At 37.6% G+C, this 15,499-nt stretch overlaps 2 protein-coding genes across 3 annotated transcripts in view; one reads left to right on the forward strand and one right to left on the reverse strand.

The window, feature by feature from the left end:
• MCM3 (minichromosome maintenance complex component 3) overlaps positions 1 to 8,315 on the forward strand; it is a 13,746-nt gene extending 5,431 nt beyond the window's left edge. Inside the window, exons 2-16 of one of the 2 annotated variants that reach the window (XM_063442036.1) lie at positions 111 to 223; positions 734 to 942; positions 1,023 to 1,392; positions 1,695 to 1,803; positions 2,217 to 2,370; positions 2,838 to 2,969; positions 3,628 to 3,836; positions 4,148 to 4,322; positions 4,647 to 4,773; positions 5,096 to 5,246; positions 5,498 to 5,638; positions 6,206 to 6,309; positions 6,912 to 6,982; positions 7,288 to 7,378; positions 7,668 to 8,315. In XM_063442036.1, coding sequence (XP_063298106.1) covers positions 111 to 223; positions 734 to 942; positions 1,023 to 1,392; positions 1,695 to 1,803; positions 2,217 to 2,370; positions 2,838 to 2,969; positions 3,628 to 3,836; positions 4,148 to 4,322; positions 4,647 to 4,773; positions 5,096 to 5,246; positions 5,498 to 5,638; positions 6,206 to 6,309; positions 6,912 to 6,982; positions 7,288 to 7,378; positions 7,668 to 7,866 — 2,355 coding nt within the window. In that variant the 3' untranslated portion in view covers positions 7,867 to 8,315. Of the gene's footprint in view, positions 1 to 110; positions 224 to 733; positions 943 to 1,022; positions 1,393 to 1,694; positions 1,804 to 2,216; positions 2,371 to 2,837; positions 2,970 to 3,627; positions 3,837 to 4,147; positions 4,323 to 4,646; positions 4,774 to 5,095; positions 5,247 to 5,497; positions 5,639 to 6,205; positions 6,317 to 6,911; positions 6,983 to 7,287; positions 7,379 to 7,667 lie in introns of those variants that run through there. The other variant, XM_063442037.1, reaches the window with a different exon arrangement.
• A 4,483-nt stretch (positions 8,316 to 12,798) lies between these two features.
• On the reverse strand, positions 12,799 to 15,066 carry LOC134585406 (interleukin-17F-like). Its single transcript, XM_063440818.1, has 3 exons — positions 15,032 to 15,066; positions 13,719 to 13,930; positions 12,799 to 13,012 (listed from the first exon to the last, which is right to left on the reverse strand). The coding sequence occupies exons 1-3, from the start codon at positions 15,062 to 15,064 to the stop codon at positions 12,799 to 12,801; spliced, it is 459 nt and encodes a 152-aa protein (XP_063296888.1). The 5' UTR covers positions 15,065 to 15,066.
• Positions 15,067 to 15,499: the final 433 nt, after the last annotated feature.

Consider the following 15,499-nt stretch of genomic DNA (forward strand, 5'->3'; position numbering starts at 1 on the left):
TTGTAAAGTTACATCAATCCACTCCACCCCACAAGAATAGTGCATATGAAATCGTGTTTATTTTATGAAATGCCTAACAGTCTGTTTAATTTTACATTTCCTCATCACAGGAAGATCAAGGGATTTACCAGAGTAAAGTGAGGGACATGATCAACGAGAATCAAAATCGATTGATTGTAAACATCAATGATCTACGGAGGAAGAATGAAAAACGATCCACTCAGTGAGTATTTCAAGGGAGGGAGCTAGAGGTGAAGCCTACTCTGCTTTTAATCTAATGGAACACTCAAAGCACCTGTGGGGGTTATGGTGCTTGGTGTGTTCATTAGTAGTTTTAGTACGTTTCAGAGGACCGTTAATTTCTCATTTCTGTGTTTCATGAAGATACAATTGGCAAAGCATCTTGGGAGTAGTAGTTCTATAATAGTTGAATGTTTCTTAGCTGCCACTGTTTTATGTTCAGTTATAAATAGTGGATGCATGTAACTTTTTTGAGAAACATGCAGTACTTTCTGCAAAAATAACGTATCTATTGAAATGCATAGTAGTCGATTTGGCTTGTAAGATTAATTTTTGTGCAGTACATGCTTTTAGAGCAGAGTCAGACACCTAGCTATATGGCATTATGTATAATGAGTTTGTTTACCAATCTTCTAAAAAATCTGTCTGAGATTTTTATGTAGTCTGATATTATATTGATTTGGGAAATAACTCTTTTTCTCTATATGCACAGGCTTATGAATAATGCCTTCGAGGGGCTCATTGCTTTCCAGCGGGCTTTGAAGGAGTTTGTTGCATCTATTGATGGCACGTACGCCAAGCAATACGAAGACTTTTATATTGGTCTAGAGGGCAGCTTTGGCTCCAAACATGTCACCCCTCGCACCCTGACTTCGCGTTTTCTCGGCTCTGTTGTCTGCGTGGAAGGCATTGTCACAAAGTGTGAGTATCATCAGTTGACTCCTGCTTTGAATTCTCATGGCGTGGTGGTAATGTTACTTACCATGCAACTCTCTACACAGGCTCCTTGGTACGACCTAAAGTAGTTCGCAGTGTCCATTATTGTCCAGCTACAAAGAAAACAATAGAACGCAAGTATACAGATATGACCAGTCTAGAAGCATTTCCTTCCAGTGCAATCTATCCTACCAAGGATGAAGAAAACAACCCTCTGGAAACAGAATATGGCCTTTCAGTATACAAAGATCATCAAACCCTTACCATCCAGGAAATGCCTGAGAAGGCACCAGCTGGGCAATTGCCACGTTCTGTGGACATCATATTGGATGATGACCTTGTTGACAAAGTGAAGCCTGGAGACCGTGTGCAGGTCATAGGGACATATCGCTGCCTTCCCTCAAAACAAAATGGCTACACGTCTGCATCATTCAGGTGTGTTTTAAATATTTCACTTGGAGGCTTTCCTCCTCCTATATCCACCCCTTCTCCACCAAAAAAAAATGGTTCCCTGTTCTTCAAATGGATAGTATAAGTAACAACTGGGGTGCCTGTGGTCTCCCCTCTTCAGAAACCCAGTGTTTAAGTGTAATCTTATACCCAAGCGGTGGAGTCCTGGTACTGCTGGCAACAACTACAGTGTGCTATAGTTTTGTTGCTCAGACGGCCTGTCTTAATGTGGAATATCTTCTGTTATATCTTATTTCTCAAATGTATTCTTTTCCTCTTGGTTTTAGGACTATTCTGATAGCCTGTAATGTGATACAAGTGAGCAAGGAAGTATCACCTGTTTTCTCAGCAGACGATTTGGCTAAAATAAAGAAATTCAGCAAAACGCATTCTAAGGTAGAGTACAAATCTAACTTTCCATATTTGGTGATAATGCATCAGAAGGTTTTATTTCTTATTTTCTCATTGTTGGTCTGTAGTCTGCACACTGGGCTTCTTGGCCTCTTTCTCTAAATTCTGGGCTTATTGATCCCATAGCTCTGCAGTGAAATCATGCATAAAAAGCAAATCAAGGTCTTGCCTTAACCATTGCTATATCCAAAAATTGCTGGATGCTTAGAGGTTTCCTTTAACACAATTTCAATGTAAAAATAAATCAGAAATTGGCTAAAATAACGGTTTTGATGGGGACGATTGGTTTCCCCAGTGCTTTGCAACCTTACCTGTTATGTGGTTAATCATCAGAGCTATTGACCACATTTAGCAAACCTCAGACTGTTATTGTATAATATGTCGCATTCTCTCTCCAGGATGTTTTTGAGCAGCTCTCTAGATCGCTTGCTCCAAGTATACATGGACACCACTACATCAAGAAGGCGATCCTCTGCATGCTACTTGGAGGTGTAGAAAAGGTTTTGGAAAATGGGTCCCGCATCAGAGGGGATATTAACGTCTTGCTTATTGGTAGGCTAACAGGGTGACTGCTTTTAACAAATTGATTTGAAAGTTAACATTGATGCTGATGTTAGAGGGCTGGAAAGCCAACTGTAAACGGAAGGAAATGAATCCCTCGCAATACTATAATTGATATCTCCATTGGAAAAATCTTTAAAGTAACCAGTAACACTGACTTCATGTCAATAAACTTCTTTTTTAGTGTGTCTTGTATATTATGTTTATCAGTTATGGTCTGTGATTGGCCATATATCAAGAATTATTACATGGGTATGCACTGTAGTTATTATTGGAATCTTACATAGTGCCAACAAACTCCGCAAAGCATTATTCTAATACTATAAAGTATTAAGTTCAACAACAAATAAGACAAACTTACAGATTTTGACCTGAACAATTGGCTGATGAGGACCCTACTCGAACGAGCTTACACTCTAGAGGATTGTGGATGTGATATTTTATTTTACTGTTTCCAGGGGATCCCTCTGTTGCCAAGTCTCAGCTCCTCCGGTATGTGCTTTTCACTGCTCCCCGCGCCATAACTACAACTGGCAGAGGATCCTCAGGTGTAGGTTTAACTGCAGCAGTTACCACAGACCAAGAGACTGGTAAGTTAATTGGCATTTTGGAAAAGGTCAAACTTTCTTTACACCATGAAAAGATTTAGATTTACCTTGTATAAAGTAAAACTGGAAATATTTAATCTCAATGTCTCTTTGTGTTTATTGCGAAACAATATTCATGGTGAATTCCATAGTTTTTTTTACAAAATTCGAAATAATCTCAAAGTCAGTTATTTCCAATTGCACTGGTTAGGCCTTACATTTAAAATTCACTTTGTTTATGGCAATTCTTACTGACACTCTGTGTTGTCTTGCAATTGAATGCTTTATCTTCTGAGATTCAAGAGGTAACTGGGTGTAGTTTGAAGACAAGACATTACTTTTTCATTGTTCCCTATGGGGATGTTTATACGCATTCCTCAAATATGAGAACTGTTCAAAATAATTTTCTTTGCTTACCATAAATTTATATTTCCCATTTATTTGAGGCAGTGCTGGTTTCCCTCCCAATGGATTTTAAAATTTAAGTATAATTTGGTGTTTTGTGTTTGGGGATCATAGGGCCTTTCCTCATAGGAGAAGAGATACCTGGAGGGTGGGACAATATTTCATATTGCTACAGCGGTCTGTTTCCGTTGGTAAATAATTAGGAGAAAGGAGTTTACTTTACAAAAAAATAAAAAATACCATGTGTTTTGTGTAGGGGAGAGAAGGCTGGAAGCTGGTGCCATGGTGTTGGCGGACAGAGGTGTCGTCTGTATTGATGAGTTTGACAAAATGTCTGATATGGATCGTACAGCCATCCATGAAGTCATGGAACAAGGGCGAGTAACTATTGCCAAAGCTGGCATTCATGCCCGCCTAAATGCTCGGTGCAGTGTGCTGGCAGCTGCTAACCCAGTCTATGGAAGGGTGAGTAGAATATATTATCCCACGATCAACCTAAAATGCATAATTGTGGCTTATATTGGTGAACAGCAATTCTTTTTGAAGTGTTTTTTAGGACAAAGTGGCTATCGTGTGTGTTGTATACATTTTTTTTTTTATACCCAAGGAAAAGTAGTGCCTGCTTTCTTTATGTATTTTATGAAGTAAATTACTATGCAGTTCATGTCCTGTGCTACTCATGTACTTGCTGTACATCAGTTTGTATGGCTTGGTTTTATTAAGGCAACAGATGTGCACCGTGCCATTTTAATGTCTCCTTTTTTCTACATTTTTAGTATGACCAATATAAAAATCCCATGCAGAACATTGGTCTCCAGGACTCCCTGCTGTCACGTTTTGATCTTCTCTTCATTATGCTGGATCAGATGGACCCAGAGCAAGATCGTGAAATCTCAGACCATGTATTGCGCATGCATAGGTATAGAGGAGCTGGAGAACAAGACGGTGATGGTGAGTAAAAATGCACAAATGTTGGATCTCTAAACCCACCCAAAAAAAAGCAAAACTGCAGATTGTTTATGACTAAGGTTACAAGGTTAGTTACAAATATTGTTTAAAACTGACATTAACAAGTTACTTGCTGGCGCAGATCTCCCTCGCAGTCAGCGCACTTGCAAGACGTTGTTTGCTTTACCCTTCATTTATGTGTTGGGGACACTCTCTGATCCAACAAAACTGTCCAATGAATTCTTCTTTAGTATTCTAGCCAGTTGGACTCTATAAAAAGCCATTGTTTTCCCTCCATCTTAATTTATAAATGTTTTTTATTCTCAGCAATGCCTCTGGGGAGTGCTGTGGATATTCTTGCCACAAATGATCCTAATGTCACTCATGAGGAGCAGCAAGAACTTCACGTCTATGAGAAACATGACAATCTCCTCCATGGTACTAAAAGGAAGCGGTAAGATGGCTTCTCAGTATATAAAATAATGGAGTTACATATTCTGAAATCTGTCTGGTTATTAGTTTAATATAACTCTCTCTCTTAACAGGTGTGGTATTTCTAATATCTGATTTTGTACTACATACATAGAAAAGGATGGAATTATGTTTGGTTAACCCATACAATCCACTATGTTCCTTTCTCTTCTATATTGGCCTGTGCTCCCAAGATAAACCCGCAATTACATCTTTCTTCTGATTCTAAAATACAGCTTTTTTTAAGATCACCTGGTAAATTGCATATTTCCATTGTATGGAAATAATCTTTCTCTTGCCTCTAGGGAGAAGATTGTCAGCATGGACTTTATGAGGAAATATATACATGTTGCTAAAATATTTAAGCCGGCATTGACCTCAGAGGCTGCTGCTTACATTGCAGAGGAATATTCACGATTGAGAAATCAAGACCAGATAAGCAGTGATGTGGCTAGAGTAAGTATAGTGGAATATTTTTGTGCTCCATTTGGAACTGTATGTCTAAGCTTTGTCATATAGCTATTGGATGCATTTAATATTTCTTCTATTGACATTTTTAAAAATTAATCTGTAGGTATTTGGGTTTTATAAAACTACAACCCATGATGCTTTGGACACAGTATTGCTGGCAATACTACAACTGTGAGCTACTTTGAAGCGCATTTATTTTTTTTCCAATATACTAACTTGACGCATTGTTTTCACAGACCTCCCCAGTCACTGCACGTTCTCTGGAGACGTTGATCCGTTTGTCTACAGCCCATGCAAAAGTTAGAATGAGTAAAACTGTTGAGCTAAAAGATGCAGAAGCTGCAGTCGAACTTGTACAATATGCTTACTTCAAGAAGGTGAGGATACATGGACGGGGTAGGTCCGGTTTTGTAAAAAAAACGTCACATTGCACTTTAGGTAGAGACTATATTTAAAAGAAGAAACTAGCACAACAAGAGGACATAGTCTTTAAATTAGAGGGGCAAAGGTTTAAAAATAATATCAGGAAGTATTACTTTACTGAGAGGGTAGTGGATGCATGGAATAGCCTTTCAGCTGAAGTGGTAGAGGTTAACACAGTAAAGGAGTTTAAGCATGTGTGGGATAGGCATAAGGCTATCCTAACTATAAGATAAGGCCAGGGACTAATGAAAGTATTTAGAAAACTGGGCAGACTAGATGGCCCGAATGGTTCTTATCTGCCGTCACATTCTATGTTTCTATGTTTAAATTGAATCTGCAGAGTTAAGCCAATGCAACTCTTTACTTTGGTCTGTGCTTGGATTAATTTAAATAGAAAATTTCCACCATAGTGATGTTCTTGGGCAAGATGTCTGGATATTGTTTTTTACTGTTGGACAAGTGTAGAATTCTGTGTCAAATATAATTTCCTATCTCCCAACTGATCAGCATTTGATTTTCAGGTACTTGAGAAAGAGAAGAAACGGAAAAAGCAGGGTGGTGGCTCAGACACAGAAGGAGAGGAGGAGGTATCAACACAGACTGATGCTGAAGCGAGGAAAAAACGGTGAGTTCTGTGAACATAGCTTCTTCTTTGAAGTGCCACTTTCACTTATCGTTTTTAGGGCATTACATTGTAGGCAATGGCTTATACTATGTGAGAAGCAAGATGAGGAGAGGTGATCCTATTTTTGGGAAAGTTAAGGGAACACACGTTCACTGCCACTTGAGACTTCTTAAAATGGGTCTTAAGAGACCAGAGAGAGGCCTTTTAAAGCTTGTGCTTTTATAGTCCAATCATATAGTGTTCAGTGAAAGTATGATGACTATGCAATGTATTGTGCAGCTATACCAGTTGTAAGTGGTAACTAATTGTGTAATTCTACACAGAGTACACTATTTCATAGAACACTGACTATGTACTGTGTATTAACTTGGTTCTTAGGACTTTCACAAGGGCACAGCAACCCTGTAATTTTGTACATAGAATACTGTTATTTTGATTACTGATTTTTTTTTTTAAAATTTATTTTATTTAACCAATCACCCAATGCTTATCTAATGCCAAGATGTTCATATGTGCATTTGAACATACATTATCAACAATAGAGATGTATAGAGACATAGATATTCCAGTTTGAAACTTTTTTTTAATTTATATTTTAACAGGAAAACTTCCCGTGCCAAGGATGGGGAACAGCCTGACCCGTATGAGTTTAGTGATTCAGAGGACACTACTGGTAGGCATTTATGAACATGTTACTTTCATGTGCTGACTTCATATGTTTACTCTAAAAGCTAGCTAGTTTTCCATAATTCTTGTTCTCAAAATGTGTCCCTTATCATATTTGCTACAGTTTTTTTTAAAGGACCTGGCAACTGTAGTTGCTTGTGTTATGATTACAGAGACAAAGCTGACATCTCTGCAATAAATGAATGCTTTGGGATAAATATTACTTGAATGTGTCTTGGAACCTGTGGAATGGTACTATTCTCTTCTCACATTTGGAAATCTTACAATGTATTTTTGTTTAATGTGATACAGTTCAGGTCCATACACCGAAGACCCCTGACGCAGGACGTGAGAAAATGGAAACAGATGCAGATTCCTCTAAACCAAGCTTATCTGGAGACAGGCAAGTGCCATTTGGATTTTACCCAATTATGCTACATTATTTTATTACATTCCTTCTTTGTTATGACTGTATGTTTGGAGCCATTGAGACTGCGATTTTTAATGTTGGTGCACAGGTGGAGTTGGCAAGTCTAGAAACTGGTTGATAGGTTCTGAAGCCAGGCATTTTAATTCAGTCAAAAAGGGTTATGTTTTTCTGATCAACTACACAATGATTCGTTTTTGTCTTTTTATTTATTCATTTCCCCCCCTCCCCCCCTTTTTCTTATGCAAAATTTCTCCTCTTTCAGACTTAAAGCTTTCAAGACTGCTCTTCTGGATGCCTTTAAGGCTGCACATGCACAATCTATAGCCATGCCAGCACTGATGGATGCCATAAACAAGAACAATGAGTCCCCCTTCTCTCAAGGGGAGGTAAAAGCTGCTCTGGAACTTATGGAAGATGCCAACCATATTATGGTTTCTGAAAACATAGTTTTCTTAATCTGATCTTTTTAATGCACCATGTTTTACACTCTCAAAGCATGGTTTAATGTGTAGAGGTCACAGCCAGAGATTAGCAATCTCTGAAAACATTTTGGCTTATTTTACAAGCTGCCTAGATAGCCTTCGTATTTCACACTTCACTATCTTAATCGATTTCCTAAACCAGGGAAAATGACCATCTCTCAAAAATGATAGTTTGGGTTTCTACATACACTTTTTGTATGTTTCTGCAACTGGTTACTCAACTTTTTTCTTTTTTTTTCTCCTTTTAAAATGGCTCCAATTCTTATTGTAAATAGTTTTACAAAGTCTTTTTTTTAATTGTGCCTAAAATGCAAGTCATCAAGTTATAGTTGGTTCAACCTGTTCTAGTCCCTCTAGTGTAGAAAATACCTTTTTCTATTCTCAAATTGAGGTCCATGACTTTACCGAATTTAAATTTATTTTATCTCAAGATTGGCATGGTTTAAATGTGCAATATTTATTTCTTTTTAAATATTGTAAACCATTTTACATTGTTACTACTGATTTGCCTGCTATATAGTGATGCTTAAATGTACTGGACAGTTCTACTCAACTACAAAGTATACTTCATACTACCAGAAAATCACAAACAAATTTGCTTTTGGTCATTTTTATACTTGTGGAAGTGATGCATGTTTTAAAATATGCAATAAATATCTTTCTGTATATGTGTGTTTATTTTATTATACAAATATACTGCATATTTGTCAAGTAGCAGAAGACAAGATTGCACTTGTCGTAGTGTATTGTCACCTCTGAATGTCAAATATTATCTTGCCTTTTTTTTTTTTTGTAAAGGGATAGATCTTGTAACGGAGCTCCGTGTACTCCGACCGAGTACCCTCCGTTGATGGACGCTTCCTAGCTTGCGCCGAGGACCTCTCCTCCAGGAGAGTTTATCCGGAACCAGCTCTTAAAAGAGCTAAGTGATTAAAGCTCAGGGGAATATGCAGAGCATAGCAATCCCCAGTGTGATATAGCAGTTCCCTCCAATAACAAGACAAGGCTACGTATTGAGGGTCAGAAGAGGTCTGAGGTGCTGGCACACCCAGCCTGGTTTTTATTACGGTTGTGCACATACAGAACACACCCAGGGGGAGGCATAAAATAACCAATCAAATAACAGTACAACCCACACATCCCCTCCCCTCAGATAAGCAGTTAACATAATTATTAGACAGTAAAAATACAGTTTTTACACATACACTGTAACTTTAAAACCATACATTCAATCTCCATAAAAAATACATATTTAGACTCCGCATACATCAAACATAAACACTTCCAAAAATCAGCCAAATCCCTCCAGCGGATCAAAAGTTAAGTGGAAGTCCTTTATGACCGACCGCAAGCACAATTTCCTGCCCAAAACAGTTCCGTAGATTTGGGCTGTGCGTTCGTTCAATTTCATGCAGAAAAACGACTAAGTCCCATCTTCGAACAGGATTTAGTCTCTGGAGCTGCAAGTTCAGTATGGAAGAAGGTAAGGGTCAGCAGTGTTCGTGTAGTTGCGCATCCGATTTTAGTTCCCCAGAATCTTTAGCATACATCGCTGACCGCGTTCGAATGAACAAAGATGGCCGCCGCCACGTGTTCGACGGTCGAATGGCGGCCACCCAGCGGTCGGCAATTATACTGCAGTAACCTCACAGCCTGGGAGGTAAATTGCCTGCACACTTTAACTTCTGGGTGGTCCGCCTGTGTGGTACTTGGTTCAGTAAGCCCTATTTACTGAACCAAGAGGGAGAAAGCCAGGAACAAGTTATTTTACAGGTCTGGGGGCATGGTCCACCAAAGTCACAATATGTCCCCAGACGGTTCTTAAAGGGCCATACACACCCAATAAAAGTTAATAAGTTTTCAGGGGCACAATCTTCCAGGTGCCATAGTCATGAGGAAGGAGGCTGGCAAACAGGCTTCTCCAATGCCTAGTGATAAATGGCAGTTTATCATTTATAGGGCCAGTTACAAATAGCAATTTGTAACAGATCTACAAACAAATTCTCCAGCAATTGCATTTAGAAACCAACAAAGTTTTACCTGGCCACAGACTTAACAGTATTGTGATATTACACCATAGGAACTGTGTATATATAACTTGTAATAAAGTAACACGCTAGGCAACAGAATCACATTACGCTCTGCCCAGAAGTCTTGTCTTTCCGGGGAACAGTGTCTTCAAATCCAAGCAGTGTAACTACGATTTTGCTAAGTGCACACAAGGCATAGCGTGCTGACTCGTCACTCAGTATAAATACCATAGTTACTTTAATAGCACATTAAAAACCTTCGCAATATCTTTTGACATGACTTGTGCTAGTGCAAATCCGGTACAATGCTCCACGAAAAGTCTATTCGTTCAAATGATATTTAAAGAAAAAAAAAAAGCTTGTTGACCATTCTAAGGTGTTGGAGAAAGGGAACAAATACAAAATCCTGGTGCTATGAGATCTGCTTTAAAGGGTTGCTACATGTGGGTACTATGATGTTTAGAGTATCCTGGTGCTATTGTCTGGTAATGGGGCGAAGTGTGTCATGCCCTGTATAAAGATAATAAATAAAGTTTGAAATTCCCCTTTGGGCAAGTTTACAAACTCCGCCCTGGATAGTGTGCTTTTATATACACTCTCTTGGTTCAGTGGCAAATAAGTCGTGTGGAACTTTAAACTTTAAACCCTGCACTGAAGGAACACTCCACAAACAGAAAGCAAGTATATTTGCTGAATTGCTTTTTGGCTGGAGACTGCCAAACAGCCAGGAGTGGAGTTCTTCACCTTCCATTAGCTAAACAGTGCTAACAGAAGTGGTGGACCTGCTGTACTAGCACACCTGTGTTTCCCCTCCCCCCCCCCTCCTCTCAATGAGCTGTATTATCTCAGAAGCCTTTGGTTTATTCTCCTTTGCATTTTATATATATATATATATATATATATATATATATATATATATATATAATCCCTCCCACCCCCACAAAATGATAATGATAAAATGCATGTTTGTTTTTACTGGGGAGTAAATCTGTTACTTTGCAATTTAAATAAAATAAAATTGGGGCAATAAATGTTCCTTTAAAGATCAAGTCGTAGGCTAGTTTAAGTGCCCCCTAGGTGCACCTTCCAGTGGAGAGATCTAGGACAGATTCCCTCCACTTGCTATGTTCAGTGATGTTATAGGGGCAGAGCTCATAACAAGGACTGAAGAAGCCAAGAGAAAACCACTCCAAACCAGGAAAGAGACGTCTGCTTTCCTACATTTTAACATTAATTTTTCAGACATATTTGTTAAATATAATGTGTACATATAAAATTATATTAAACCGAATATTAAAAATCCAACTTGTTGGCTTCATTGCAAGCACTTTATCATGCTCAGTCCCAATCACATTTGGTATCACTCCATTGCTTGCATTGAGAAATGAAAACCATAAATCGATTAAGCAAACTGGTAAGGGAACAGCACATTAGGCCATAATAATCAAGCTAGGAAAATTGCTGAGTTGATTTCCCCCACCATTCCTTAAAATTGTCTACTCTGTCAATTCTCACAATCTAAAGTATACATCATAATCTAACTCAGAATATAGAATATCATGTTTTAATTATCCCAACTTCAGTTAACTGCATGGACAAGTAAAGTAGTTTTGTACTATAAGAATATTCATCACAAGTCTGTAAAGATACATTTATTCATTCCATAAATATATTTACATTCATCACTGTTAACACTTTCTATAGCATGGCAAATAATACAAATAAATGGTTGCATGGATTGCACAATTTTGTGTTACTTTGCATTGTAGTAATGTGTCATAAAGTAAACTGACAGTATCAGCACAACCTCGCCTACTTAATCTACTCTTGATACGTTTTTATAATTAGATTGAATTCTAAGAAATATACAGCATTTTGCTTGTGTAAACAGAAAACAATGCAATGTGTAGTCACGAAACCCACGTAAACCAATTTAGGCTGTAAGCCAACTGGCAGGGCTGTCAAAACATTTAGCGAAGGCTCACTCTAACGTAACAGCTGCAGTTTGTAAATTTACTCTGGCAAGCTATCTTGGAGATGAAATTTCCTATACATACATGTCCTAACTAATGTGTCTACAATATAAACAGTGGGTATCCTTTAAAAATACATTACTACCTTCAAATTACTGAGCTGCTTATGTGTTACCTTGCCAATCTTGGCTAGTCACTGAATTGTGATTTGTTGCAAATTAAAATCCAAAATTGAAAAATTGTGTGGCCACAATGGCCAAGCAGTGACTATAGGGAAGTTGGATAATTTTCCCTGATCAGCAATTTTAGTCTTAATTCCATCCCTATTTCATGACTCCAGAAGTGGCATATGGGAATCAATTTTGGGCAGCTATTTTAAATCCATAGAGTGTGTAATTGGGCATTTCATTAACAGACTGTGGCACATAAATATTTTCTTACCTAAAATCTGAAAATTGTTGACATAACACCTTTTAGCCCAACATTGCATTATCAGTTCTGCAAAATTAAGTTCAGTGAATAGACATGTTCATTTATCGATTGTTCCTCTGAAAGTGACCATCAAATTAAGTTTGTTCTAGAAAATTGTTAGGGTTAAGTGGAGTCAAGTGTCAGCTCATTAACTGTTCATGCCTGGAGATGTATGTTTAATACCTGGCAGGGTCAAATCAGCCTTTATTATCAGCATAATATCATGAAAACTATTCAATTGTATATCTAAACGTGACAGACCTTTGAGTGCTAATGGAATGAAAAATACTAAATATGTTATTTTATCAGAAGAAACATAAAATAGATTTTATCATAGTGATGGGTTTGGAAAATCCATTATGTCCATGTTAAAATTATTGTGTTTATTCGGCTAGTTTTTTTGTTTTTTTTTTTACTCCAGAACTTTGGAAAGTCGATCAGTTAATTTTCTCACTAATGCGTGGATGGACACACGTGCATCCAACGGTCATCATTGCAGAATGCAGAGTAAAGAAACCCTTTTCTTTCTTGAGATATATGATTTCTCTATCTATTGCCACTGCATTCAATAAATTCTCGAAGCCAACGCACTGTTTAGAGCAAGTGATCTTGGGAATTGTTGTTGGGATTGTTTGCCCTTTAGAATATGACCTGCAGAGATATAATGCTGATTAGTCATGTTTCATAGCAATATTTGTCCACAAGTGTGGTATCGTAGGTATAAGCAGTTACATAGATCACATTTCTGCGACCCATAGTAAGTAGGAAGCAGGGAGGTTGAAAAAACATTGAACCAGATAGTTTTACTGTGGTGTAGAATAGAGTATGTGCCTAAATCCCAAGTATTTCAAATGCTGCTTTTACACAACAAACTGCATTCTACGTTATGATCATCGGAGGCCTGTCCTATTGTACACTGTGCCCACTTTGTGTGCACAATATGACATTTAGGAAGGTAAGAAGGGTCTTGAGCCCACTGTGGGTGATTGTATGACGGGTGGACCCCTATCTTGTCTGCAGGCAGAGAGCTTCACTACCCTACTCTGCTGTGTTTGTACAGTGGTGAAATTACATTGGTAAAGGTGCAAAGAAGAAGAGGCGCTACAGTATTTGCCGGCACTATATAAATAATAAAATAAAAATAATAATACAGTACAAAGAGGTTTATAGACAGTGAAAATATAAAACAAATAGAGAGACCAAAAAAAAATAAAATAAATGTGAAAGCCAGTTACAGACAGGACAGGGTGACTATATATGGCCCTTTTATTCTAACAATCTGGTAGTGTCACGTGTATGCAGGGTTCATAACAAGTTAAATGTCACAGATATGGAGGAGCTAATTACAGAAACTTACACTATTGTCCATGGAACAATGGATCGGTTCTCCAGGTTTGCTACACTGTTTTGGTAAGATGTCCCGTCACTGGACTTATTTAGTAACTTTACAAGGATGCAGTCTTTACAGTCTGTCTTCTGTTTTTGACACCTTGCCTTCTTTGAGGACGTTGAATTTTTAGCTGCTTGCGTCACGTGGGTGATCAATATAAGAGTCAGGAGAGGCAGGACCTTAGGAAACAATTTTTAAAAGATCTTAGTGCTTTCTTTCTTCACAGGTGCTCGCTATGATAGCCATCTACGACGACTGCGACAGTGAGCCATCGATGGAAATTCCTACATATTACTATTGCATCAGGAATGCCATGATATACATATGAGTGCAAAACATTCCCGTGACCCAAAATACAAGAAATCTATTATATTTATTGTAGCATTACTTGTACAATAAATTTATCCAGAGACATTTACACAGATTAGTCATTATTCATCTATTAATTAATACTCTTAACAAAAGAGAGAGAATTTGGTAAAATCAGACAATATAAAGCGGGAACTAGGGGAAGAGGTCAAGGTGGTGGGCAGATGGTGAGGACAGAAGTAGAAAGGTCCAAAGTTAGGGCTGACGGGGAGTGGAAATGTTGCTTATTTATAAAAGGGGAGAGCTAACTGCGTCTCCTAAAAATCCTAACCTCACCATAAAGTGGTTTATTCACTAGAGCAGGGGTAGGCAACCTTCGGCTCTACAGATGTTTTGGACTACATCTCCCATAATGCTTTTACAGCCATATTGCTGGCAAAGCATCAAGGGAGATGTAGTCCACAACATCTGTAGAGCCGAAGGTTGCCTACCCCTGCACTAGAGGCAATGCTGAAACCTGAGTTTGAAATTTAAAGATCTAAAATAGCAACGTTGTGCCTATAGCTGAGTTCTTCCAAATTTGTTTCCAATTCTTGCAGTTTTTAATTCACTGCAATTCTGTGTTTTTTTTGTGTTTTTTTTTTTTAAATAAACCACACACATGATTAAATGTCATGCATAAAATGATCTATTTACCTATTTCCCGTAGTATGTAAATCCATAAAAGCATGCTGTTTAATATATTTGTTGTGTTGATGGGATATAGTTATTATATGTCCACCCCAATAAATCTTAATTGACTTTATAAATAAGGCTTAATAAATAATGAACATACATACTATGTAGAATAAAGAATTATATGCAAATGCAAAAATATTTTAAATCAATGAAAAAGCACAACACATATAATATATATATATATATTTATATATATATATATATATATAAAATATATTGCCCTTGTTTCTTACCTGCCATAACAGCGTTTTACGCAGTGGTCTCATTTTTGTGTTTAGTAGTATCTGATAAATGTGATATACTTGCACTTTGTTTTGTCACTTTATTATAACGCCTTAACATCCCCTCCTCTTTCTTGTGGTTTCAAACATTAAAACCCTCCTATTCATTAACTGAGTCAAATTACTTACCGATAGTACGAGAAGTAGACAAAAAAAATTATTTGCAACTTTTCCACCTTTACCTCGAAAACCACTAACCAAATATTTCAAATGAACACAAACCATTGTATTTCCGCTGCTTGCAAGGAAAAATAAAAGCTTTAAGGGTGTACATTATTTTCCTCTCCAAGGCTTGATTTGCCCTAGATTTCTACATTAATTTAAAATATGGTTTATTTTAGAATATTGCTTAATTCATTTGTCGTCAGGATCAGTAGGTAAAACTTGTTCAGACTTGTTTGCAGACAGTGGATTTTGTGG

The sequence above is a fragment of the Pelobates fuscus genome, chromosome 2, assembly GCF_036172605.1.
Source record: "Pelobates fuscus isolate aPelFus1 chromosome 2, aPelFus1.pri, whole genome shotgun sequence".
Lineage (NCBI taxonomy): Eukaryota > Metazoa > Chordata > Amphibia > Anura > Pelobatidae > Pelobates > Pelobates fuscus.

What these genes read in the sequence shown, in the direction of transcription:
- LOC134585406 (XM_063440818.1), bottom strand. Translation starts at nt 15,064, where the DNA reads ATGAGACCACTGCGTAAAACGCTGTTATGGCAG. An exon ending in GTAAAACGCTGTTATGGCAG is followed by an intron (nt 13,931 to 15,031) that starts GTAAGAAACAAG and finishes TTGTTTCCTAAG; the next exon opens with GTCCTGCCTCTCCTGACTCT. An exon ending in ATTGTTCCATGGACAATAGT is followed by an intron (nt 13,013 to 13,718) that starts GTAAGTTTCTGT and finishes ATATCTCTGCAG; the next exon opens with GTCATATTCTAAAGGGCAAA.